This window comes from Eleutherodactylus coqui, chromosome 7, assembly GCF_035609145.1.
Source record: "Eleutherodactylus coqui strain aEleCoq1 chromosome 7, aEleCoq1.hap1, whole genome shotgun sequence".
In the NCBI taxonomy this organism is placed as follows: Eukaryota; Metazoa; Chordata; class Amphibia; order Anura; family Eleutherodactylidae; genus Eleutherodactylus; species Eleutherodactylus coqui.
Genome location: NC_089843.1, coordinates 214,018,437 through 214,045,722, shown reverse-complemented (window position 1 = coordinate 214,045,722; position 27,286 = coordinate 214,018,437). Strand labels below are relative to the sequence as shown.

The 27,286-nt window shown below is 47.1% G+C and overlaps 1 protein-coding gene across 1 annotated transcript in view; it reads right to left on the bottom strand.

Moving 5' to 3' along the window:
• Positions 1-26,911, bottom strand: part of LOC136573593 (vomeronasal type-2 receptor 26-like) — a 50,559-nt gene extending 23,648 nt beyond the window's left edge. Inside the window, exons 1-2 of the mRNA XM_066574865.1 lie at positions 26,880-26,911; positions 21,790-22,081 (exon numbers count right to left, since the gene is read on the bottom strand). Of these exons, the coding sequence (XP_066430962.1) occupies positions 21,790-22,081; positions 26,880-26,911 (324 nt within the window). The remainder of the gene's footprint in view (positions 1-21,789; positions 22,082-26,879) is intronic.
• Between the last annotated feature and the right edge of the window lie 375 nt (positions 26,912-27,286).

Here is a 27,286-nt window from a genome sequence, read left to right as displayed (position 1 = left end):
ATTTCCTGGCTCTGTCTGGGCTGTTAAATCACCGCTGTATTGCAGTCCACAGTGCAACACTCTGCAGTTCTTTGACATACTCCAGGGAAAGAAGTGGTGACGCAGAGAGAGAAGAGATATATTGATTGAATATAGGCAGTGGGCCTTTGCAAAAACATTTGGGGAAAAAAAATCTATTTGGGCTGCCTGTGAGTGTCCTCAGTGTTCTGGGTCTCTGCTGGGTGTAGTAGTTCTCCAAATTCATACGCAGCCAGCTAAGTGTTACAGCAGGCTTGCGCAAAATTATTTCCTGGCTCTGTCTGGGCTGTTAAATCACCGCTGTATTGCAGTCCACAGTGCAACACTCTGCAGTTCTTTGACATACTCCAGGGACAGAAGTGGTGACGCAGAGAGAGAAGAGATATATTGATTGAATATAGGCAGTGGGCCTTTGCAAAAGCATTTGGGGAAAAAAATCTATTTGGGCTGCCTGTGAGTGTCCTCAGTGTTCTGGGTCTCTGCTGGGTGTAGTAGTCCTCCAAATTCATACGCAGCCAGCTAAGTGTTACAGCAGGCTTGCGCAAAATTATTTCCTGGCGTTCCGTAAGCGAAGTCAGCCTCCAACCACAGGCCAATAAGCGGCACATTTAATTACAGCGTTCTGTTTCTGCATTACTAGTAATACAGCATGCTGAGGGGTAGGGGTAGGCCTAGAGGACGTGGACGCGGCCGAGGACGCGGAGGCCCAAGTCAGGGTGTGGGCACAGGCCGAGCTCCTGATCCAGGTGTATCACAGCCGACTGCTGCGGGATTAGGAGAGAGGCACGTTTCTGGCATCCCCACATTCATCGCACAATTAATGGGTCCACGCGGTAGACCTTTATTAGAAAATGAGCAGTGTGAGCAGGTCCTGTCGTGGATGGCAGAAAGTGCATCCAGCAATCTATCGTCCACCCACAGTTCTGCTCCGTCCACTGCTGCAACTCAGAATCCTCTGGCTGCTGCTCCTCCTTCCTCCCAGCCTCCTCACTCCATTACAATGACACATTCTGAGGAGCGGGCAGACTCCCAGGAACTGTTCTCGGGCCCCTGCTCAGATTGGTTCCTCTCCCACCAGAGGAGTTTATCGTGACTGATGCCCAACCATTGGAAAGTTCCCGGGGTCCGGGGGATGAGGCTGGGGACTTCCGGCTACTGTCTCAAGAGCTTTCAGTGGGTGAGGAGGACGATGACGATGAGACACAGTTGTCTATCAGTGAGGTAGTAGTAAGGGCAGTAAGTCCGAGGGAGGAGCGCACAGAGGATTCGGAGGAAGAGCAGCAGGACAATGAGGTGACTGACCCCACCTGGTTTGCTACGCCTACTGAGGACAGGACTTCAGAGGGGGAGGCAAGGGCAGCAGCAGGGCAGGTTGCAAGAGGCAGTGCGGTGTCCAGGGGTAGAGGCAGGGCCAGACCGAATAATCCACCAACTGTTTCCCAAAGCGCCCCCTCGCGCCATGCCACCCTGCAGAGGCCGAGGTGCTCAAAGGTCTGGCAGTTTTTCACTGAGAGTGCAGACGACCGACGAACAGTGGTGTGCCACCTTTGTTGCGCCAAGATCAGCCGGGGAGCCCCCACCACCAGCCTAACCACCACCAGCATACGCAGACATATGCTGGCCAAGCACCCCACAAGGTGGGACGAAGGCCGTTCACCGCCTCCGGTTTGCACCGCTGCCTCTCCCCCTGTGCCCCAACCTGCCACTGAGATCCAACCTCCCTCTCAGGGCACAGGCACTACCGTCTCCTGGCCTGCACCCACACCCTCACCTCCGCTGTCCTCGGCCCCATCCACCAATGTCTGTCAGCGCACCGTCCAGCTGTCGCTAGCGCAAGTGTTTGAGCGCAAGCGCAAGTACGCCGCCACGCACCCGCACGCTCAAGCGTTAAACGTGCACATAGCCAAATTTATCAGCCTGGAGATGCTGCCGTATAGGGTTGTGGAAACGGAGTCTTTCAAAAGTATGATGGCGGCGGCGGCCATGCCTGGCCCACGTCTTTAATTTGGTGGTTCAGCGCTTTCTGAAAAGCTACCCACGCTTGACAGACCTGCTCGGAAAGGTGCGCCGGCTCTGCGCACATTTCCGCAAGTCCCACACGGACGCTGCCACCCTGGGCACCCTGCAACATCGGTTTAATCTGCCAGTGCACCGACTGCTGTGCGACGTGCCCACATGGTGGAACTCTATGCTCCACATGTTGGCCAGGCTCTATGAGCAGCGTAGAGCTATAGTGGAATACCAACTCCAATATGGGCGGCGCAGTGGGAGTCAGCCTCCTCAATTCTTTTCAGAAGAGTGGGCCTTGTTGGCAGACATCTGCCAGGTCCTTGGAAAGTTTGAGGAGTCTACCCAGGTGGTGAGCGGCGATGCTGCAATCATTAGCGTCACCATTCCTCTGCTATGCCTCTTGAGAAGTTCCCTGCAAAGCATGAAGGCAGACGCTTTGCGCTCGGAAACAGAGCCGGGGAAGACAGTATGTCGCTGGATAGTCAGAGCACCCTCATGTCTATATCTCAGCGCGGTGAGGAGGAGGAGGAGGAGCATGAGGAGGAGGGGGAAGAGACAGCTTGGCCCACTGCTGAGGGTACACATGCTGCTTGCCTGTCATCCTTTCAGCATGTATGGCCTGAGTAGGAGGAGGAGGAGGATCCTGAAAGTGATCTTCCTAGTGAGGACAGCCATATGTTGCGTACAGGTACCCTGGCACACATGGCTGACTTCCTGTTAGGATGCCTTTCTCGTGACCCTCGCGTTACACGCATTCTGGCCACTACGGATTACTGGGTGTACACACTGCTTGACCCACGGTATAAGGAAAACCTTTCCACTCTCATACCCGAAGAGGAAAGGGGTTCGAGAGTGATGCTATACCACAGGACCCTGGCGGACAAACTGATGGTAAAATTCCCATCCGACAGCGCTAGTGGCCGAAGGCGCAGTTCCGAGGGCCAGGTAGCAGGGGAGGCGCGGAGATCAGGCAGCATGTACAGCACAGCAGGGGAACACTCTCTAAGGTCCTGGACAGCTTTATGGCTCCCCAGCAAGACTGTGTCACCGCTCCCCAGTCAAGGCTGAGTCGGCGGGAGCACTGTAAAAGGATGGTAAGGGAGTACGTAGCCGATCGCACGACCGTCCTCCGTGACGCCTCTGCCCCCTACAACTACTGGGTGTCAAAGCTGGACACGTGGCCTGAACTCGCGCTGTATGCCCTGGAGGTGCTTGCTTGTCCTGCGGCTAGCGTCTTGTCAGAGAGGGTCTTTAGTGCGGCTGGGGGAATCATCACGGATAAGCGTACCCGCCTGTCAACCGACAGTGCCGACAGGCTTACACTCATCAAGATGAACAAAGCCTGGATTTCCCCAGACTTCTCTTCTCCACCAGCGGACAGCAGCGATACCTAAGCAATACGTAGGCTGCACCCACGGATGGAAGCATCGTTCTCTATCACCATCCAAAACGGGGACCTTTTAGCTTCATCAATCTGTGTATAATATTCCTCCTCCTCCTCCTGATCCTCCTCCTGAAACCTCACATAATCACGCCGAACGGGCAATTTTTCTTAGGCCCACAAGGCCAAGTCATATAATTTTTGTAAACAATTTTTATACGTTTCAATGCTCATTAAAGCGTTGAAACTTTCACCTGAACCAATTTTTATTTTAACTGGGCTGCCTCCAGGCCTAGTTACCAATTAAGCCACATTAACCAAAGCGATTAATGGATTTCTCCTGCCCTCTTGGTTGGGCATGGGCAATTTTTCTGAGGTACATTAGTAATGTTGGTACACCAATTTTTGTGGGCCCTCGCCTACAGTGTAATCAAATGAATTTTTAGCCCACCTGCATTACAGCTGACGTTACATCAGCTGTGTTGGGCACTGCAATGGGATATATTTATGTACCGCCGGTGGGTTCCAGGGAGCCACCCATGCCGTGGGTCCACAGGGAGTTGTAACTGCATGTGTCCACTTTTAAAGAACCCCAGTCTGACTGGGGCATGCAGTGTGGGCCGAAGCCCACCTGCATTAAGCACGACATTACCTCAGCTGTGTTGGGCACTGCAATGGGATATATTTATGTACCGCCGGTGGCTTCCTGGCACCCATCCATGCTGTGGGTCCACAGGGAGTTGTAACTGCATGTGTCCACTTCTAAAGAACCCCAGTCTGACTGGGGCATGCACTGTGGGCCGAAGCCCACCTGCATTAAGCACGACATTACCTCAGCTGTGTTGGGCACTACAATGGGATATATTTATGTACCGCCGGTGGCTTCCTGCCACCCACCCATCCTGTGGGTCCACAGGGAGTTGTAACTGCATGTGTCCACTTCTAAAGAACCCCAGTCTGACTGGGGCATGCAGTGTGGGCCGAAGCCCACCTGCATTTAATCGGACGTTACCTCAGCTGTGATGGGCACTGCAATGGGATACATTAATGTACAGCCGGTGGGTTCCAGGGAGCCACCCATGCTGTGGGTGCACACGGAATTCCCATTGCGGAGTAGTACCTGCCTGTGACTATTTATAAAAAACCGCGGTCTGACTGGGGCATGCAGACACCTTGACAGAATGAATAGTGTGTGGCACATAGGTTCCCTATTGCTATGCCCACGTGTGCAGCTCCTGATGGAGGTGGCACAGGATTGGATTTCTCAGTGCTTCTGTACAGCATTGTGGGCTATCGCCCCGCCCCTTTTAAAGAGGGTCGCTGCCTAGCCATGCCAACCCTCTGCAGTGTGTGCCTGCGGTTCCTCCTCATGGCAGACGCACTTATAAATAGACATGAGGGTGGCGTGGCATGAGGGCAGCTGAAGGCTGGGCAGGGACAGTTTGGTGTGCGCTGTGGACACTGGGTCGTGGGGGGGGGGGTTGGGCAGCATGTAACCCAGGAGAAGTGGCAGCGGAGTGTCATGCAGGCAGTGATTGTGCTTTGTTGGAGGTAGTGTGGTGCTTAGCTAAGGTATGCATTGCTAATGAGGGCTTTTCAGAAGTAAAAGTTGTTGGGAGGGGGGGGGCACTCTTGCCGCTATTGTGGCTTAATAGTGGGACCTGGGAACTTGAGATGCAGCCCAACATGTAGCCCCTCGCCTGCCCTATGCGTTTCTGTGTCGTTCCCATCACTTTCTTGAATTGCCCAGATTTTCACAAATGAAAACCTTAGCGAGCATCGGCGATATACAAAAATGCTCGGGTCGCCCATTGACTTCAATGGGGTTCATTACTCGAAACGAACCCTCGAGCATCGCGAAAAGTTCGTCTCGAGTAACGAGCACCCGAGCATTTTGGTGCTCGCTCATCTCTAATAGTGAGGAGACAAGGGTGGTGAAATAAACTTGTTTGGCATGGTGAAGGGCTAGGTTATAAGTTTTAAGCATGAATTTGAAGTGAAGGAAGTCTGCTGACAGCTTTGACTTTCTCCACAACCGCTCGGCGCACCTAGAGCACCGACAGATGAAGCGTGTTTGGGACGTGAGTCTGCGTTTGACGGCTCGAGTAACGGGCGGTGCCGCTTCATCCAGGGCACGGCTGAGGGTGGTGTGGTAGTATTCGGCTGCCAGGTTAGGGCAGGGGAGGAGAGAGATAGGGGATAGGGAGGACTGAATAGTTTCGGCAAACTGTTTAGTGCGGACGGACTGGAGGTTCCTAGTGGTGTGATAGATAGGAGGGTCAGGGGAGATGCTAGGGTGCCTAATGAAGAAAGAGAGAAGGTTGTGATCTGAGAGTGGAAGGGGGGAGTTAGTAAAGTGAGAAGCAGAGCAGAGACGGAGGAAAACTAAATTGAGAGTGTTACCATCTCTATGAGTGGGGGAGTCAGAGATTAGTGATAAGCCAAGGGAGGAGGTAAGTGTTAACAGCCGGGAGGCAGATGAGGAACTGGGGTCGTTAGTAGGGATGTTGAAATCACAAAGGGTGAGGGTTGGGATTTCATAGGATAGGAAGAGGGGGAGCCAGGCAGCGAAGTGGTCTAGGAACAGGCGGGTGGGACCTGGGGGGCGGTAAACAACTGCGACTCGCAGGGACAGTGGACGGAAGAGTCGCAGGGTGTGGACTTCGAAGGAGTGGAAGGTAAGCGAGGGAGCTGAGGGAATGACCTGGAAGGTACAATTTGGCGAGAAGATGATGCCTACTCCTATGCCGCGTCTGTCATCCGATCTGGGGGTGTGGGAGAACTGCAGGAGATCATAGGACAATGCAGCGGGGGAGGTAGAATCGGACTGCTGTATCCAGGTTTCCGTGAGGGCGAGAAGGTTCAAGTGTTTACTGGTGAAGAGGTCATGGATAATTGGGAGTTTGTTACATGCAGATTGAGAGTTCCATAGGGTGCATTTGAATGGGGCAGAGGGGGCGTTTTGGTAGAGAGCAGTACGGGTGGGCCTGGGTTGGGGGATATGTCCCCTGCAGCTAGGAGTAGCAGGGTAGCAAGGGTGAGCACATGGTTAGGGGATTTGTGTGGGTGGTTGAGGTGTTTCTTTGCAGTATTTGGGGGTTGGAGGCGTCTTAGGAAGTTAAAAAGTGCATGGGAGCCATACGTGCGTGAGGAGAGGAGGGAGGGGCTGATGTGGATGGAGTGTGTTGGGCCTGGGCGTTGGAAGAAAGTGTTAAGGCCTGAAAAGAGGATAGTGATGGAGATCAGTGCAAAGAGGAAAGTATTTTCCTCCAGGCTTTGGACAGTTGTGGATGTTACCTGTCTCCTGCTCTGTCGAACTGTGCTGTATAACTGCATCATTCGACAGCATAAGACACTTGTTTTTAGACACTTAGTGCTAGACACATCAGGTGAGGCATGGAGGATAGAACTGGCTTAAAAGTTCTGGCTACAGGACTTCAGCTGGGAGTGGCTTGTTACATTTCACTAGTCAACCAGCTGACCCACCTTTAGATGGCTAATGAACAAGATGGGGTGGGGTGGGGGGGGGGTTATTACCCTCTTACATAAACAAACTGTGTCCAGCAACACTAAGATGAGACAGGGAGAAAGCTATTTGGGGAGGTGATGAGGAAAATACATATGATAACAAATAGAGTCAAATCAGTTTATATAAAGCAATGGGACATACCATTGCGCACAATATGACATAAATAAAAGAATTCACAGCAGATTCAGGAGAGGCAAGGCAGAGCAATCAAATTCAGATGGAGTAAAGCAATGGATGAGTTGGACGTACGATTGCGCACAATATGACATAAATGAAAGAATTCACAGCAGTGAATCATGTATCTCTGCCATAACGCATCAGCACAATTACGAGTGAATGGGCATCTGTTACCCCCCACCTCGTCAGGAATGGAACAAGACTGTCAAGACTTGAACCTTCGAGTTCCTGTGTCGCAGGCAAGGACTTTTTCTGGGGAGCTATTCCTCTGGTGGACAGATTTTCTGCTGAACTTTGTCTTGGTTCCTTGCTCCAGCTTCTGTTCCTGAGGAGACTCCACCTAGTTTTCATTAACTAGTCTAGCTTTTTAAACCTGGTCCTGGCACACCTCCCTTGCATGATTATTGAGCCTTTAGCCAAGCTCCTGTATGTTTCTGCCTGCTGCTTTTCTGTACTTGCTGCTCTGTGACTGACCCTAATTTCCCATTGACTATTAGAGATGAGCGAGCCTACTTGGTCACGCCCCTTTTTCGCCCGAGCGCCGCAATTTTCGAGTACTTCTGTACTCGGGTGAAAAGATTTGGGGGGCACCGTGGGTGAGTGGGGGGTTGCAGCGGGGAGTGCGGGGGAGAGGGAGAGAGAGAGAGGGCTCCCCCCTGTGCCCCATTGCTACCCCCTGCTCCGCCACGCCTCCCCCTGCCCCCCCGGCGCCCCCCGAATCTTTTCACCTGAGTACAGAAGTACTCGAAAATCGCGATGCTCGATCGAGTAATTACTCGAAACGAGTATACTCGCTCATCTCTATTGACTATGTATCTGCCTGCTGCCTTGCTGTACCTGCTGCTCTGTGTATGACTCGGGCTTCCCATTCACTACATTATTCCTGCTGAGTTGGCCACAACCTGAGGACTCTGATCCAGACCTTCTTCCTAACAGAGACAGTAGTGCCCCTTATCACTATATATATATATAAATATATATATATATATATATATATATATATATATATATATATATATATATATATATATATATATATATATATATATATATATATATATATATATATATATATATATATATATATATATATATATATTAGTGATAGAATCTTTAGTCAACGTCCTCAGACATGATATTTTGGTCAAAAGAGTAACTTTAGGGAAACAGAAGCAGAAACTATCCTTTTTTTTGCAGATGATCTTCAAATATATGTTCCAAATCCTACAATATGCCTTCCTGTGATTTTACAGGAATTTGCTACATACAGCAGACTTAGTAATTTTAAAGTAAACACAAAAATCAGAAAGACTAAGTATATCTAGTCCCTCCAGATGAAGCCAAACACCTCCAAGAACTATTCCCCTTTCAGTGAAAGGGGTCCTCCCAAAGATATTTAGGAACTCAGATTTCAGCATGCCCTGATCAAATTTTTGATCTAAATTCTTATACTGAGTCAGAACTTAAAGTATAGCAAAAATGTCCGCTATCCTGGGTTGGAAAAATGAATGCACTCAAAATTGATATTCTGACCAAAATCCTTTATACTCACATAGTATTTTACAAAGCTCAAGAAAGTTAACATCAAATTTAGCTGGTGAGAATCACTAACATGCCGCAGTCATAACATACTAGCCGATATACCTCGTCCGAGTTAATTTTATACAGGTGTTTACATGTTTGCATGGAAAATTTTATGAAGTCAAGGTTACCTTAGAGTATCCGAGGAATAAAATATGTATACACATACAGGAGCATAAGATTCTCCTCATGCTGCATGTATGGATGTCCCTATGCAGAATTTGCCACCCCTCCCACCCTCCTCATTTAGGACCTGAAGAATGCTTGCGCCATATTTCATGCTTGTACGACACCAAGAAGTTACATTATATAGGGGTGCACTTACTTCTGCACTTAGCATTGAATAATTGAGTTGTGACCCCTTTACTTTTCCAATTTAGAACCTAAAGAATGGTTGTGCCAAATTTAATGTTTGCTCGACACCGGGAAGTTATAGGAGTGGCAGTTCTTTTGCACATAGCATTGAATAATCAAGTCATGACCCCTTTACTTTTCCTATCTAGGACCTAAAGAAGAAGGCTTGTGCTAAATTTCATGTTTGTAGAACACCGGGAAGTTACATTACATAGGGGTGTAAATTCTTTTGCACTTAGCATTGAATAATCAAGTTGTGACCTCTTTACTTTTCCTATTTAGGACCTAAAGAATGATCATCCCAAATTTCATGTTTGTACGACATCAGAAAGTTAGAGAATTAGATTTGGTACATTGCACAGGGGCGCCAATACGTTTGCACTTAGCATTGAATTTTCAAGTTGTGACCCCTTACTTTTCCTACTTAGAGTCATCATCCTAAATTTCATGTTTGTACGACATCAGGAAGTTAGAGAATTAGATTTTGTACATTACACAGGGGCGCCAATCCTTTTGCACTTAGCATTACATTTTTTAAGTTGTGACCCCTTTACTTTTCCTACTTAGGACCTAAAGAATTCTCCTGCCAAATTTCATGTTTTTACAACATCGGGAAGTTAGGGAATTACATTTGGTCCATTGCACAGGGGCGTCAATACTTTTTCACTTAGCATTGAATTTTTGAATTGTGACCCCTTTACCTTTTCTATTTAGGACATAAAGAATGAGTATCCCAAATTTCATATTTGTACAACATGGGGAAGTAAGAGAATTAGTGGCGACTTAATCAGCGAGTCAGTGTGTGAAGGCATTCACCTTTATGCATATATAGACTAGCTGATATACCCGGCCTCGCCTGAGTTAATTTGATACTGGTGTTTACGTGTTATTTGCACTGAAAATTTTATGAGGTGAAGGTTACTTTAGAGTAACTGAGGAATAAAATTTGTATACACATAGAGGAGCATTAGATTCTCCGCAGGCTGCATGTACCGATGTCCCACTGCAGAATGTGCCACCCCTCCCACTCTCCTCATTTCGGACCAAAAAAATGCTTGCGCTAAATTTCACGATTTTACGACACCGGGAAGTTATATTATATATGGGTGCACTTACTTTTGCAATTAGCATTGAATAATTGCGTTGTGACCCCTTTACTTTTCCTATGTAGGACCTAAAGAATGCTCCAGTCAAATTTCATGCTTGTACGACATCAGCAAGTTAGAGAATTAGATTTGGTTCATTATACAGGGGTGCCAATACTTTTGCACTTAGCATTGGGTTTTCGAATTGTGACCCCTTTACTTTTCCTATTTAGGACCTAAAGAATGATCATCCCAAATTTCATGTTTGTATGACATCGGGATGTTAGAGAATTAGATTTGGTACATTACACATGGGTACCAATACTTTTTCACTGAGCATTGAATTTTCAAATTGTGACCCATTTACTTCTACTTAGGTTCTAAAGAAAGCTCCTGTTAAATTTGATGTTTGTACGACACCGGGAAATTAGATAATTATATTTGCTACATTACAAATACTTTTCACTAAGCATTGAATTTCGAGCTCTGACCCCTTTATTTTTCATATTTAGGACCTAAAAAATGATCATCCCAAATTTCATGCTTGTGCAACATCGGTAAGTTAGAGAATTCATGACGAGTTAGTCAGTGAGGGCTTTCACTATATATATATATATATATATATATATATATATATATATACACACACATAGATATATATGTATATATATATATATATATACACACACACACATATATATATATATATATATATATATATATATATATATATATATATATATATATATAACCAGACCTAAAAGGGCAAGAGGTGCAGACTAACTAATAATAAACTTTATCATAAGGTCAACATAGGTAAATTCATTCTAGATTTCTTTCACCACTCTGCAACTAAGCTATGGTAGTAGTTTTGAACAAGATCTAAATCCTTTTCAGATAGAAGGGGCTTTCTGAATTCCTCAGGGACTGGATTGGGAGAGAATGGGAGCTTCATCTCTCTTAAAAACATTACTTAGTACATGGGGCTGAATTCTTAGACAGTGCCACGTAATTTCACAGCCTCCATTAGTGGGCTGTCCCCAGTTACCAACTTGACCTCTGGCATCTTTCCCTCTTCTTACAAACGCACCATCATATACCCAGTGCTAAAGAAACCGACTCTTGGCACGACTAAAGATGAGCGAACACCAAAATGCTCGGCTGCTCGTTACGCAAGTTGAACTTTTCGTAATGCTCGAGAGCTCGTTTCAAGTAATGAACACCATTGAAGTCTATGGGAGACTCGAGCATTTTTCAAGCTGACCGATGCTCCGCATAGGGGAGGTTGTGTGAAACACCTAAAAACATCAGAAAGTCATGAAAACAACACAGAATCTGATAGGGAACGGCAGGGGCAGCATGCATAGGTGCATTTGAGGCTCCCAGGTTGCTCTATTAAGCCAAATTGTCGGCAAGAGCCTGGCGGTCACCCTCCTAACAATTTGCGTGACAGACTGTAAGAAGCAAGGCACATGCGCTGGCACATATTAGCTAAGCAACACACTAGGTGCAACGAAGGCCAATCCCCACCTGCGGGTGACACCCTTGCCTCTTCTCCTGGGTTACATGCTGGCATTGCTGTTCAATCCCCTGCACGAGCCTGCGTCCACAGCGCACACAAAATTTTCCCTGCACAGCGCTCAGCTGCCCTCATGCCACATGCTCGCTTGATAGCCACACCGACCTCATGTCTATTTATAAGTGCGTTTTGGATGAGGAGGAACTGGAGACACACACTGCAGAGGGTTGGCAGGGTCTGGCAGCAACCCTCTTTGAAATTGTGGGCGACAGCCCACAATGCTGACGAGAATTGCTGATAAATTATTGTACAATCATAATTCCAATCCTGTGCCACCTCCGTCACAAAATTGTCAGGAGCTGGGGGGTAGCAGCGGAGAACAGGGGAGAGCCCTCTCTCTCTCCCTCTCCCCCCCACTCCCCGCTGCAACCCCCCACTCACCCACGGCGCCCCCCGAATCTTTTCACCCGAGTACGGAAGTACTCGAAAATCGCGGTGCTCGATCGAGTAATTACTCAAAACGAGTACGTTCGCCCATCTCTAAACTTTTCCTTTACGGGTCCTGGCTGGAAAGGGTGCTGAAGAGGAAGTCCACCCCTCGGTTCAGGATGTGTCCGATCTGGAGGCTGCGCCTAGGAACTTTGGGACAGCCCAGTTAAGGGACCCTACTCTTATTAATGCCAAAGAATATGTCATACTGATAAATAATGTGTTTCAGGAACCGGGTTCTGACCAACAGTTCCCTCATTTTGCCATGAATGATAACTGCATCAGTATAGAATAACAAGAATAAGCAGGAAAGTGGTGGAGCAGTTGGTTGTGCCAAAGCCGTACAGGCGCAAGGTGCTAGACTTAGCACATAATCATGTATTAGGAGGGCATTTAGGAACTGATAAAACCCAGGATAGAATTCTTCAAAGGTTCTTCTGGCCAGGGGTATATAAGGATATAAAAGAGTACTGTGAGTCATGCACCACCTGTCAGATCACCACTCCTGTGTCACACTTCTGCAGTCCCTTAGTGCCTCTCCCGATTATAGAGATTCCCTTTGAAAGAATTGGGATGGATTTAGTAGGTCCCATAGTCAAGTCGGCTAGAGGACATCAATACATTTTGGTCGTGTTAGATTATGCCACTCGATACCCTGAGGCAAGACCTACTGCTAAAAACATTGCACGAGAGTTGTCCATCATGTCCTCCAGAATAGGTCTTCCCAAGGAAATCCTCACGGATCAAGGGACCCCCTTCATGTCCAAAGTAACAAAAGAATTGTGCCAACTTTTTAAAATTGATCACATATGAACCTTGGTATACCACCCTCAGACAGATTGGTTGGTGGAGAGGTTCAATAAGACCCTGAAGCAAATGCTAAAGCGGGTAGTAGAGAAAGATGGTCGGGACTGGAACCGTCTGTTACCTTATCTCATGTTCTTCATACAGGAAGTACCACAGACTTCTCGCCATTTGAGTTGCTATATGGTCGGCACCCCAGAGGGTTGTTGGATATAGCCAGAGAAACCTGGGAGACCGAGTCTACTCCCTATAGGATTGTCATAGAGCACGTGGCTCAGATGCAGGATCGCATTAATACTGTAATGCCCATTGTCAGGGAACACCTGCAGAGGGCTCAGAAAGCCCAAAGCAGAGTGTACAATCGTTCTGCCAGGGTGAGAACTTTTAGTTTCGGTGACCGAGTGATGAGCTCCTAGGACCCCCAATGGTTACATCGACAGCTATTATCCGGTTTTGACCAAACACTGGGACACACTCAGTGGCACTTAGGTGTACCTGGCACTCGTCCAGTCCAACCTCCTGGGCCCCCATCGGCCAAATTGATAGATTTTCCCCAGTTTTGACTAAACACTGGGAGACACTTAGGGGCAACTCAGGGGGACTTGGCTGTCGCCCAGACCAACCTTCTGGGTACCCAGTTGGCCACATTGATGGCTATTACCCAGTCTTGAGCAAACACTGGGAGACACTCAGGGGCAACTCAGGGGGACTTGGCTGTCGCCCAGACCAACCTTCTGGGTACCCAGTTGGCCACATTGATGGCTATTACCCAGTCTTGAGCAAACACTGGGAGACACTCAGGGGCAACTCAGGGGGACTTGGCTGTCGCCCAGACCAACCTTCTGGGTACCCAGTCGGCCACATTGATGGCTATTACCCAGTTTTGACCAAACACTTGGAGACACTCAGAGGCAAATCAGGGGGACTTGTCTCTCACCCCGGCTGACATCCTAGGACCCCCAACCTTCACATCGACAGCTATTACCCGGTTTTGATGAAACACTGGAGACACTCAGGGGGACCTGGCACTCGCCCAGGCCAATATACTGAGGACCCAGTTGTCCACATTGATGGTTGTAACCAGGTTTGGACCAAACACTGGGAAACACTCCGAGACACAGGGGGACTTGGTTCTCTCCACGGCCGACCTCTTAGGGACCCTGTTGGCCACATTGATGGCTATTATCTGGTTTTGACCAAACACTGACAGGCACTCAGGGGCGCTCAGGCCGATCAATTGGGGACCCAGGCAGCCACATTAATGTCTTTTACCCGGTTTTGACCAAACACTGGGAAACACTCAGCGGCGCTCAGGGGACTTAACTCTAGCTTAGGCTGACTTCCTTGGTACCCAGTTCACATTGACAGTTATAACTCAGCTTTGACCAAACACTGGGAGACACTCAGAGGCAACTCAGGAGGACTTGGCTCCCACCCAATCAGCCACATTGATGGCTATTACCCAGTTTTGACCAAACACTGGAAAGCACTCAGGTGGACATGGCTCTCACCCAGGCTGACCTACTGTGGACTCGGTTGGTCACAATGACGGGTATTACCCGGTTTTGACCAAACACTGGCAGACACTCAGGGGCACTCTACAGGGACTTGGCTCACACCCAGGTCAACACCATTGCATCCCAATCGGCAACGCTGACATATATTACCCTGTGAGGATCTAACACTGGGAGACACTCAGGGGCATTCTAGGGGAGTTGGCTCTTGCCCAGGCCGATCTTCTGGGTACCCATTCAGCCAAATTAACGGCTATTACCCGGTTTTGACCAAACACTGGGAGACACTTAGGGGCAACTCAGGGTGACTTGGCTCTCGCCCAGGCCAACCTTCTGGGTACTCAGTCAGCCACATTGATTGACATTACCCGGTTTTCATCAAACACTTGGAGACACTCAAAGGTAACTCAGGGAGACTTGGCTCTCGTCCGAGCTGACCTTCTAGGACACCCAACCTTCACATTGACAGCTATTACCCAGTTTTGACGAAACACTGGGAGACACTTAGGGGCACCCAGGGGGACTTGGCTATCACCCAGGCCATAGTCCCGAGGACCCAGTCGTCCAAATTGACGGCTATTACCTGGTTTTGACCAAACACTGGCAGGCACTCAGGGGCACTCAAGAGGACTTGACTCTCACCTAGGCTGACTTCCTGTGAACCCAACCACCCCCTTGACAGCTGTAGTCTGTTTTTGACCAAACACTTGCAGACACTCAGGGGTGCTATAGCGGACTTTGCGCTTGCCCAGGCCGATCTATTGGGGACCCAGACAGCCACATTAATGTCTACCACCTGGTTTTTACCAAACACTGAGAAACACTCAGCGGCACTCAGGGCTGACTTCCTTGGTACTCAGTTCGCATGAACGGTTATAACCTAGTTTTGACCAAACACTGGGAGATGCTCAAAGGCAACTCAGGAGGACTTGGCTCTCGCCCAGGCTTATCTCCTGCGGGCCCAAACAGCCACATTGATGGCTATTACCCAGTTTTGACCAAACAGGGGAAGACACTCAGGTGGACTTGGCTCTCACCCAGACCGATCTTCTGGGTAGCCACATTGACGGCTATGGCCCGGTTTTGACCAAACGATGAGAGACACTCATGGGCACTTAAGGGGAATTGGCTCTCGCCCAGGCCTACCTCCTGAGGATCAAGTCGGCCACAATGATGGCTATTACCCGGTTTTGACAAAACACTGGGAGACACTCAGGGGACTTGGCATCTGCCCAGAGGGATCTCCTAGGGACCCAGTCGGCTACATTGACGGGTATTACCCGGTTTTGACAAAACAGTGGGAGACATTCAGGGGCACTCAGGGTGAGTTGGCGCTCGCCCAGGCCGACCAGCTGAGAACCCAGTTGGCCATATTGACGTCTGTAAACCAGCTTTGACCAAAAAACTGGGAGACACCCATGGGCGCTCAGGTTGACATGGTTTTCATCCCAGCCACACTGCTGAGGCTCCAGTCAGCCACATTGACGGCTATTACCCGGTTTTAATCAAACACTGGGAGGCACTCAGGGAAACTTGGCTCTCACCCAGGCTTTCCTCCTGGGTAAATAGTGGGCCACATCAACGGCGGTAACCCGGTTTTGACCAAACACTGGAAGACGCTCAAGGGGATTTGGCTTTCTCTCAGGCCAACCTCCTGGGGACACAGTCGGTCAGGACTGTAACCCGATTTTGATTAAACACTGAGAGATATTCAGGGGCGCTCAGGGGGACATGGCTCTTGCCCAAGCCAACTTCCTGAGCACCCATTAGGCCACAGTGATGGATGTAACCTGGCTTTGACCAAATACTGGGAGACACCTGGGGCCACTCAGGAGGACTTGGATCTCTCCCAGACCAACTTCCTGGGGACGCAGTCAGCAACATTGACGGCTATCACCCGGTTTTGACCAAAAACTATCAGACACTCAGGGGCACTTTAGGGGACTTGGCTCTCACCCAGGCTAACCTACTGTGGACTCAGTTGGCCACATTGTCAGGTATTACCCGGTTTTGACCAAACACTGGCAGACACTCAAGGGCACTCTAGGGGGATTTCGTTCTCACCCAGGTCGACACCATTGGGTTCCAATCGGCAACATTGACACCTATTACCCCCTGTTGACCTAACACTGGGAGACACTCAGGAGCATTCTATGGGACTTGGCTCTCATCCCGGCCAACCTTCTGGGTACCCATTCGGCCAAATTAATGGCTATCACCTGGTTTTAACCAAACACTGGGAGACAATCTGGGGCACTTGGCGCACACACAGGCCCACCTCCTGGGGCCCCCATCGGCCACTTTGACGGCTATTACCTGTTTTTGACCATTCACTGGGAGACAATCAGGTGCACTCTCGGGGACTTGGTGCTTGTCCAGGCCGATCTCCTGGGGACCCAGTCAGCCACATTGACGTTAACTACTAGATTTTGACCAAAAACTGGGAAACACTTAGAGACACTCTGGGGGACTTGGTTCTCACCCGGGCTGACTTCCTGGGGCCCCCATCGGCCACATTGACGGCTATTACCCGGTTTTGACCAAACACTGGGAGACACTCAGGGGGACGTGGCGCTCGCCTAGGTCGAACTCCTGTTTACATAGTCAGCGACATTGATGGCTATTACCTGGTTTTGACCAAACATTGAGAGACACTTAGGGCACTCAGGGGACTTGGCTCTCGCCCAAGCTGACTTCCTGGGGACCCAGTTGGCCACATGGACGGTTGTAACATGGTTTTGACTAAACAATAGGAGACTCTCAGGGGCAGTTGGCTCTCGTCCTGGCTGACCTCTGGCCCTCATCGATCACATTGACAGCTATTACCCAGTTTTGACCAAACACTAAGAGACACTCAGGGGGACTTGGCTCTCACTCAGGCCAACCTCCTAAGGACCCAGTCGGTCGCATTGACAGCTATTACCTAGTTTTGACCAAACACTGAGATACATTAAGGGGCACACAGGGGGACATGGCTCTTGTCCAGGCGGAAGTCCTGGGGACCTAGCTGGCAACATTGATGGCTATTACCCTGTTTTGGCCTTTTATCGAGGCAATGCCCCAGCTTTAGGCAGGGACCTGTCACATTCCTGCTAGGTTAGGGCCAGGCTTCTTTTCCCTTCGCTGGAGTAGTGCTACCATTCCACATAGTGTGGTGTGCATTTTTTTTTACATTCCCTGTTCCCTGTACATTCCCTGTTGCCGTGCTGAGTGTAGTACTATTGTGACGCATGGGCTTTACATCTCGGCTACGGTTTTTAGTAGTGCTGTGCACTGCTCTTCTGTGCATTGTCTATCTACTACATAGTAGTGAACATCACCCTGCATCCATGCTGTGCATGGTGCTTGTGAGCCGCACGGACTTGACATAATAGGCAGCCATGTGTTTTGTTTCAATTAACACTAAATGCCAATAACACAAAGAAAAACAAAAAGCAGTGTTGGAGGTTTTTTTTTTTTTTTTACAAATCCTCCAAAAAAAATAATAAATGCTTTACAAAATATTATACCTACCGTAAAGTAGTGCCATTAAAAAAAGCTTGGCCCACAAAAAACAAGAATTTATCTGGCAATGTCAACCAAAAAATAAAGAGGTTATGGATCTATCAATAAAACAATGAAAAAAATAAAGAAATATATTGGTCATTAACCCCTTCCTGCTCCAGGAGGTACATTTACACCCTGCAGTGTCGAGTTATGTATGAATAGAGATCGCGGCGCAACCTCTCTTCATACAGCACAGATGTCAGCTGTTTATTACACCTGACACCTGCGGCCAATAGCTGCAATTGGCCGCATGGCCAATTGCAGCTATTAACCCTTTAAATGCCCCGATTGATGTTCAGGGGCCCCGTACGCCCCCCGTGTAGGATCGCAGGGAGCCCTACAGATGTCATGGCAGCCGAGCTCCTTCTGAAAGTCCGCAGGTCTGCCTTAGCAGACTGCCTATCAAGCCATTCCCGTGGGGTGGCTTGATAGATTGCCTGTCAAATTGCAGTATCATATAAGGCTATAGCATTATGTCATACTACAGGAGCGATCAAAGCATCGCTAGTTGTGGTCCCCCAGGGGGGGCTAAAAAAAAAGTAAAGATAAGATCAATAACGTTTTATTAATTGTAAAAAAAAAAGTATTAAAAGTTTAAATTACCCCATTTTACCATATTTATAATAAAAACATTTTAATAATAAAAGAAAAAGACATATTTGGTATCACCATGTCCATAAAAGTCTGATATATCAAAGTAGCTCATTATTTACCCCGCAGTGGAAACATTGTCTGAAAAAAAATAAAATAAAGAACACCAGAAATGCACTTTTTCAGCCACCCTGTCTGCCAGAAAAAAATGCAACACAAAGCGATCAAAAAGTCGTATGTATTCTGAATTGGTACTAACATAAACTACAGGATATCCCCCAAAAAATGAGCCCTTACGAAACTACATTGGCAGAAAAATAGGAAAGTTATTGTGTGCAAAAGATGGTGGCAGAGAATAATTTAAAACAATTATATGTTTTTGAAAAAAAAATAAAAATAGTACAGCAAAAAAAAATATATAAACAAGTTTGGTATTGTAGTAATCGTATTGACCCATAGAATAAAATTATCATGTCATTTTTGTTGCAATCTGTGTGCCGAAAAAACAAGATGTACTGAAAGATGGTGGAATGTCATTTTTTTTCCATTTTGTTCCACTTAGAATTTCTAAAAGTTTTTCAGTGCATTATATGGTACATTAAATAGCACCATTGAAAAATACAACTGGTCCCGCAAAAAGCAAGAACTCATACAGCGATGTCATAGGATAAATAAAGGAGTTATAATTTTTAAAAGGGGGGAAGGAAAAAACGAAAAGGGGGGGGGGAAAAGCGGGCCACGTCATTAAAGGGTTAAGGTGCAAAAGAGGCTAGTCACTAAGGGGTTAATAAACAAAGATCTTACAAATACACATTACGTTTCAGAGATCTCCACGGCTAATTCCACATGGGCGATCGTGATTTTGCTACGAGAAAATCCCTGCAAAATCCCGTCTTTCTTCCCGCATTTTTTGAGCATCAGTGATGCTTTTTTTGGAGAATAGTCTCGCTTCGTGCCGCCCGTGATACAATCACGCAACATTTTACGCAAAAGTCAATGGGACTTTCAAATATTAACCCCTTCCTGCTCTTGGACGTACATTTACGTCCTAGATAGAGATGAGCGAGTATACTCGCTAAAGGCAATTGCTCGAGACTGAAGGTTCGGGTGCCGGCAGCGGGCAGGGAGCTGCGGGGGAGAGCGGCGCGGAACGGAGGGGAGATCTCTCTCTCCCTCTCTCCCCCCCACTCCCTCCTGCTGACTGCCGCTACTCACCACTCCCCCGCGCCGGCAAACCTTCAGTCTAGAGCGGGGAGATACTCGCTAAAGGCAATGCTCGCTCGAGTAATTGCCTTTAGCAAATATACTCACTCATTTCTAGTCCTGGAGCGTCGGGGTATGTATGAAGAGAGGTCGCGGGGCAAGGTATCACTCAGCAACATCATGTGATGTCCTCTGATGTAATTAGTGGGGAGGGGCTCCATTCTGTCTACCGTGGAAAATCACATGACCTTGTTTTGACCGCAAACTTGTGTCCAAATTATTTAACCAACTGTATCACTACTCTCCAGTCGGACAAAGAGAAACATACATTTTACTATCGTTTTTTATGAATGGATATAGATCATTCATCAATCATATGTATAACTTATTCATAAAGTGTTCCCCACATATACAACCAATTGTATGAAGGACCCCAGCTGTATTTCTATATGGCTCTTCCCCTACCGCCCCACAAGCTGTGTTCACATGTGTGTCAAATCCCAGAAGTGATGGAATCTGAGACCTACGGCATCGATGAACTGCCATATAGTCCAGCTAGAATTCCCACCATCTTCTTGCTTGGTGTAATAATTATGACGACCTCTAGCGCTAAGCCCTGCCCACTTTAGGAAAAATCTACCTTTAAACATAAATAAGAATTATTGGCACTAAAGTGCAACTTATTGACACCACAATTCTACCCAATCCAGATGATAAATGAGTCCCAATGCCTAGAGGATAACAGCCGCTGTTGGATAGAAAAATTACAAGCAATTGTATATGTGGGGAACACTTTATGAATAAGTTATACATATGATTGATGAATGATCTATATCCATTCATAAAAAACAATAGTAAAATGTATGTTTCTCTTTGTCCGTCTGGAGAGTAGTGATACAGTTGGTTAAATAATTGGAACACACGTTTGTGGTCCAAACAAGGTCATGTGATTTCCCACGCTATAGGGGATGGAGCCCCTCCCCACTAATTACGTCAGAGGACATCACATGATGTCGCTGAGTGATCCCTCGTTGTGAGTAACGTATGTATATAAGTTTGTTTGTTTTCCTTGTATTTTAAAGGGGTTGTCCCGTGAAACAAAGTTGGGTTATACACTTCTGTATGGCCATATTAATGCACTTTGTAATGTACATTGTGCATTAATTATGAGCCATACAGAAGTTATTAACTTACCTGTTCCGTTGCTAGCGTCCTCGTCTCCATGGTGCCGTCTAATTTTCAGCGTCTAATCGCCCGATTAGACGCGCTTGCGCAGTCCGGTCTTTTCCGTGTTGAATAGGGCTGCTCGTGCTGCAGAGCTGCTCCTCGTAGCTCCGCCCCATCACGTGTGCCGATTCCAGCCAATCAGGAGGCTGGAATCGGCAATGGACCGCACAGAAGACATGTGGTCCACCGAGGGTGAAGATCCCGGTGGCCATCTTCGCAAGGTAAGTAAGAAGTCACCGGAGCGCGGGGATTCGGGTAAGTACTATCCGTTTTTTTTTTTCAACACATGCATCGGGTTTGTCTTGCGCCGAACAGGGGGGGCTATTGAAAAAAAAAAAACCCGTTTCGGCGCGGGACAACCCCTTTAAGCTTGAACAAAGCACGCTTGTGTGCTGAAACGCATAGCTGCAATAAACCTGGATTCTTTTATGTACTGAAGAATCTGCTCACTCGTAGTCCTCTGTAGCGTGGGGTAATTTTTCTATCAGACATCGGCTGTTATTTCAAGACGAGCTCCTGGTTACCCAGAGAAGCTAGTATACTCTGGAGGTCTCTCCTCCAACAGGCGGATTTAGCATAAAAGAGTGATTTCTACACACTAACCTGGATAAAAGGTGCTGAAGGGTTGTCCATAGGCAGGGTTAACCCTTCGAGCACCAGGTGAGTTATCATTCACCTTCCATACTTCATTCTACGTATTGAAGACTTAATTGTTTCATACAATTTCATAGATTTTCTTTCATGCCTAGAGGATATAATACCTGAGGATATCCATAGAGGCCAAAGACTTGGGCTGCTGGAATAGTGGTAGATGAGTATCGATCTCCGATGATCCCGGCCAGCTGGCCATGGCCGGTACACGAATAATTAGGTATCATCTTATCAGGGCCGGACAGAAGATGTAAAACATAGAGTATTGCCAGTTTTTCATACATGAATGTGTCATAAAAATAGTATCCCAGTGTAAAATTGGGTAAGATGTCAGGATTCTGGTTAATATTATAAATGGCAAAGAGAAAAATGATTTCTTGTAAGTGTCCTTCAAAAAGGCTACTGTAAATAGATAAAATGTAAAGATGAGTAAGGCTGGTATTATACACAATCTTAGGTAATAATAATAATCTTTATTGACATAGCGCCAACATATTCTGCAGCGCTTTCAATACAGGGGAAATAAAACAAGACCACAGTTACATGAAGTAATCAATTGATGGAAACAGTAGGGGTGAGGGTCCTGCTCCAACGAGCTTACATGCTACAAATAGTGCGGTGATACTGAAGGTAAAGGGGCTGGAGATATGCACGGTATGGTGGGGTGGAGATGTGCAAGGTATGGCGGGGTGGAGAGTGAGGGATGCTATACACACAGACAATAGTCAGGCCGTATAGTGCCGGATTACAGCTAGCAGGAACTGCAGTCGGTAGGACAGGGAGCGTGTTATCAGGCAGAGTACAGAGGGGTTTGGTTTAGGGGATATGGTATGCCTCCCTGAAGAGGGGTGTTTTTAGAGCACGCTGAAGTTTAGTGTGTCAGTGATTGCCTGGATATTTTTGGTAGCATGTTCCAGAGGACAGGTGCTGCTCTGGAGAAGTCTTGGAGGTGGCAATGAGAGGTTCGAATTAGAGGGGCACTTTGTCCGATTTCGTTAGCAGAGGAGAGGGTGCAGGCTGGGTGGTGGATTTAGATGAGGGAAGCAATGTAGGACGATGCGGTGCTATGGAGGGCTTTGTGGATGAGAGTAGTGAGCTTAAATTGTAGTCTGTATTTGACGGGCAGCCAGTGCAGTGACTGGCACAAGGCAGAGGTGTCCGAGTAACTGCTGTACAGGAAGATGAGCCTGGCTGCCACATTCAGGATGGATTGGGGGGGATAGAGTCTGGAGCAGGTGAGGCTGACCAGCAACGAGTTGCAATAATCGAGCCGAGAGTGGATGAGGTATAATAGGTATAATCATTCCTAGAGTAATAAGTGACATCATAGAGTGAATCATTGACCTGCTGGAGTGTAGAGCACTGATGCTCCAGAAGATGCAATGATGAACATATCAAGCACCAGCATCATGTGACCCAGAAGTTTGAAGCTGATATAACCTAGTTTGTGTGAATTATTCATCCATTAATAGTAACAAGCTGAACATTAATGTATACTTGTTAATGTAAAAAATATCTCACTTTCTACGGGCTTCTACCATCAGTCTATACAAGCTTCTAAATAATCATTGGATGGTGAAGTGGCTTCTGGCGGCTACATCTGTGCTGCTTCTCCATCCATTTTAATGTAGCACAACTATCTGTCCAGGATAATCAGGCTCAGAGCTGTTGCACGGGGCTGTCATTTTGATGCTTTGCTTTAAAAACTGCTTTTGGTTCGAGCACAACTGGATGCTCCGAGTATGCTCCATGGAGTGTGCTCCAGTAATGATGAACAGTCAAAGCGTGTGCTCCAAAGATGTTCCTGGCATGGAGTTCAATGATGAATATGCCTCTGCGGATAAAAGATGAGCCAACTATGTGAGGAGAAGCATGGCTCTGTATGGCTGAAGATCGTCAGGTGTGTGGGGGAGGTAACTAAAGAATCCTAAAAGTGACATGTGGCCTGTCAGTCAGGGCTTGTTTGGACAAGCACTGGTTTTGCACTGTTAGCAGCACACAGAACGCTCTTCTAATAGGAACCAGTAAGTTCCTATAGAAATGATCACATGACAGAATGTTAGGTGGACTGAACCAGCACACCTAACGAAGGATAGGACACGCGAGTGCAAACACGCATGTCGGCCCCGTGGTGTACACAAAGGTAAAACATGTCCTGTCTTTGCTATGTTCTTTCCATACACTCCTATGGGAGCCTTGAAAGCACGCAGTACGCATCTCCGATCGTGTGAATGGGCTACTTCAAGTAGCCTAAAGTAGCCATTCACATAATCTATATGGCACGACAGGCGCAATCTTTTCTCGTGGCTTTAGTGCACAAAAACAGCGGTTCTCTGAATGAGCCCTAAATGTCAGTGCAGATCTCATTTTAAGTTTCAAGTTGTCAAAATTCCAAGATGCATAGCGTTCTAATTTCTCCATCAGTGTAGCTGAACGAGATCTTGTATTTTGTGGGCCGAGTTCTAATTTTTATAGGAACCAATTTTGGGTACATGTAATGTAATGAATAAATTTCATTAATATCTTTTGCTGCAGCGTAACAGGAAAGAAAGCTATTGATGTATAGATTTGGGGAATTCTTTTACATTCTATTTTATTCAGCGGGTCATTACGACTATGACAACACAAATCTTTATAGGGTTTGTTATGCTTTATTATTATTACTTTCCCTTAATATAAACAGATTTCTTATTAGTCTGCGGTCACACAGGATGTATTCCCGACGGAAATCTCGCGGTTTTGTCGCAGTTAAAAAACGTGAGATTTCCACTGGGAACGCGCTGCTTCAAAACCCGTGGCACTTAGCCTCAGGTTTTGAAGCAGCGTGGCTCCACGCATTTCTGCTGTGGCCAGTGCTCCCATAGAGGAGAGCGTGGTCGCAGTGAAAAAAAGAAAGAATGGACATGCTGCGGCCGGTGAATCTGCACCCCAACGCCGGCTTCTGCAGGCTTTGCTGCAATGGATTCACCGTCCTGTGTGCACAAGATTTCTGAGAAATCTCATCCACATGGCTGGCTAAACCCAGGATTAGCAGCCGCAGGTGGATTTGCCACGGCGTAATTCCGGACGGAAATTCCACGGCAAATTCGCCCTGTGTGAACCCATTCTAAAAAGACTTTTTGTGTCAACACATTCCACATTTATTTCTCAGTTAGTAGAGCTGCATAAGGGATTGTTCTTTGCAGGATGATTTGCAGGTTTTAGGTATAAACAATTTTTTTTTTTAATTTCTGTTTTGAAAAGCAAAATGTACAGAAAATGGCTATTTAGGTATCTTCTTTATTAGTGCTGGTAAATAATGTAATTCAGGTTCGACCACAGAAAAGTACCCCATCTCCAATTCCAGCACCACACTCTTAGGGCTCAGTCAGACAGGTGTTTGTTTGCTGCGCGTGTTTTCTGCGTTTGCAATTTGCATCTATTAGAACCAATGCTTTTCAATGGCAGCGGTCACATGTCCGAATTTTACATGTGCAAAAAAGTCTGCAAAGCAAACTATAGGACAGCAGAGTTTAGAATGTGGCTATCTGCGTTCTGCATTTGCAAATAATTTTCTCAAAAACGCTGGAATTCCCATTGCCTGCTATTGTGTTCTTTAGAACTCGCTGCACTGTACTCCGATCATCTGAACGGGTGCATAGGCTTCTATGTGAAAGTGAAATCAATTGCAAATGCTGATGATGTGTTCCTGTTATGGGGCTACTGTGTAACTTCTGGGCAAAGGGGTCATGTAAATGGAGGCATTTAAAGAAGCTTTGCATTGCCCGTGCCCCTCCTAGCGAAGGCTCATAGACGCATGCATTTTTGCAGCGGTTTTGTTTGTTGTTTAATTTAAGTCAGCTGCTCTCGTGTAAAATCTAGTCGGCCTCTGTTTATGACAAAAATATAATATTACACATTTTACATACTTGATAGAATTTCCATTTTCTGCACCTGAATATTGCAATCGTCTGTAATTATGTTGGACCTAGATTCATGTAATTCCACACCTGCTGAGTATGCTCCCCTTTGTTAAAGCATATGTAAATCTGGCCACTTCCATTCGCCAAAAGCTCTGCTGTTCGAATTGTTCACAACTGTTATCGATTAATTATGGGTGTATGTTACTCGCCTCTAAGTGCGTCCACTATAAAAAGTTTCCTTGTAGTGTAGTTTAAGTATGGCAGACATTTACAAAAACAAACATGGATAAGAGAGAGAGATGCTCCGCGCTGTCGAGAGTCGCCCCATGTCGTGGGATATGCACACCAGTGTGAGGGGTTAATTCTGGTTTTAAGGATAGTCAAGGGCTAAATAGAGAAAAATAAGTTGTATTTCACTGAATCATTATGTTTTGCGCTCCGCGCCCTGCTCTGGGGAGACAGTCAAGGTCCTGCTCTTAGTGTCGTTCCTTCGGGCCTTTGGGCTAACAGTAAGATGGACCTCGGCAGACTGTCAGTCCCACCAGTAATGATTTACCTAAAAGAAGGGGAAAAAGTCCCCATGGTCCGTCAGTACACCCTGGCACATGCCCAGGAAGATGCAATTGCAGACACCGTCTCTTCTTTATGTCAACTTAAAGCCCTCAAGGAATGTGTCTCCCCAGCCAATACCCCTTTGTTCCCCGTTAAGAAAAAGGGTATAAAGGGCCAGCCAGACACATATAGAATGGTTCATGACCTACGAGAGATTAACAAGGTCACAGTACTAGAAACTCCGATCGTGCCCAATCCCCATACTTTGTTGTCTACGATCCCCTCGGACACCAAATGCTATACAGTGATAGATCTTGCAAACGCATTCTTTTCAGTCCCTCTGCACCCAGACTGTTAGTATTTGTTTGCATTTACTTTCAGAGGAAAGCAGTACTGCTGGACAGTGCTGCCACAAGGGGCACAGAATAGCCCAAACCAGTTCACCAGATGCTAAAGCTGGTATTGGACGCCTGGCCAATCCCGGAGGGCACTGCCCTGTTGCAGTATGTTGATGACTTACTTTTGTGTGCTCCTGACCCAAATAGTTGCCTCAATGCATCACTAAGCCTTTTGTGTTTCCTCCATCAGAGTGGCTGCAAAGCCAGCAAAGAGAAACTTCAGTTCTGCAAGTTCCACGTAGTGTTCCTGGGCCACTGCCTAGGTCCAGGTACCAAACACCTGATGCCGGAACGCACGAAGGTGGTAAGTGACATGCAACTTCCCACCTCCCATGCCCAGTTGCTTACCTTCTTGGGACTGGTCTCATACTGTCAGCCATGGATACGCTCTGCCTCCATGACCATGCAGTCTCTGTACGACTGTTTGGGTTCACAGCCATTTGCCCTGATCTCACAGGCCGAATCAGCCTTCCATCAGCTGAAAATACAGATAACCAGTGCACCCGCACTGGGGCTGCCAGACTATGACAAACCCTTCCAGCGGTACGTAACTGAGATGGCGGGACACGCCACCGCTGTACTGACACAAATGCATGGTGACAAAAAGCGCCCTGTAGAATACTACAGTGCCCATTTGGACGCGATGGCCAGAGGATGCCCATCATGCGTCCTAGCGGTTCTGGCAGTTCAGGCACTACTGGACCAAAGTTCTGACGTTGTATTAGATCACACTATGGTGGTCTATACCCCACATG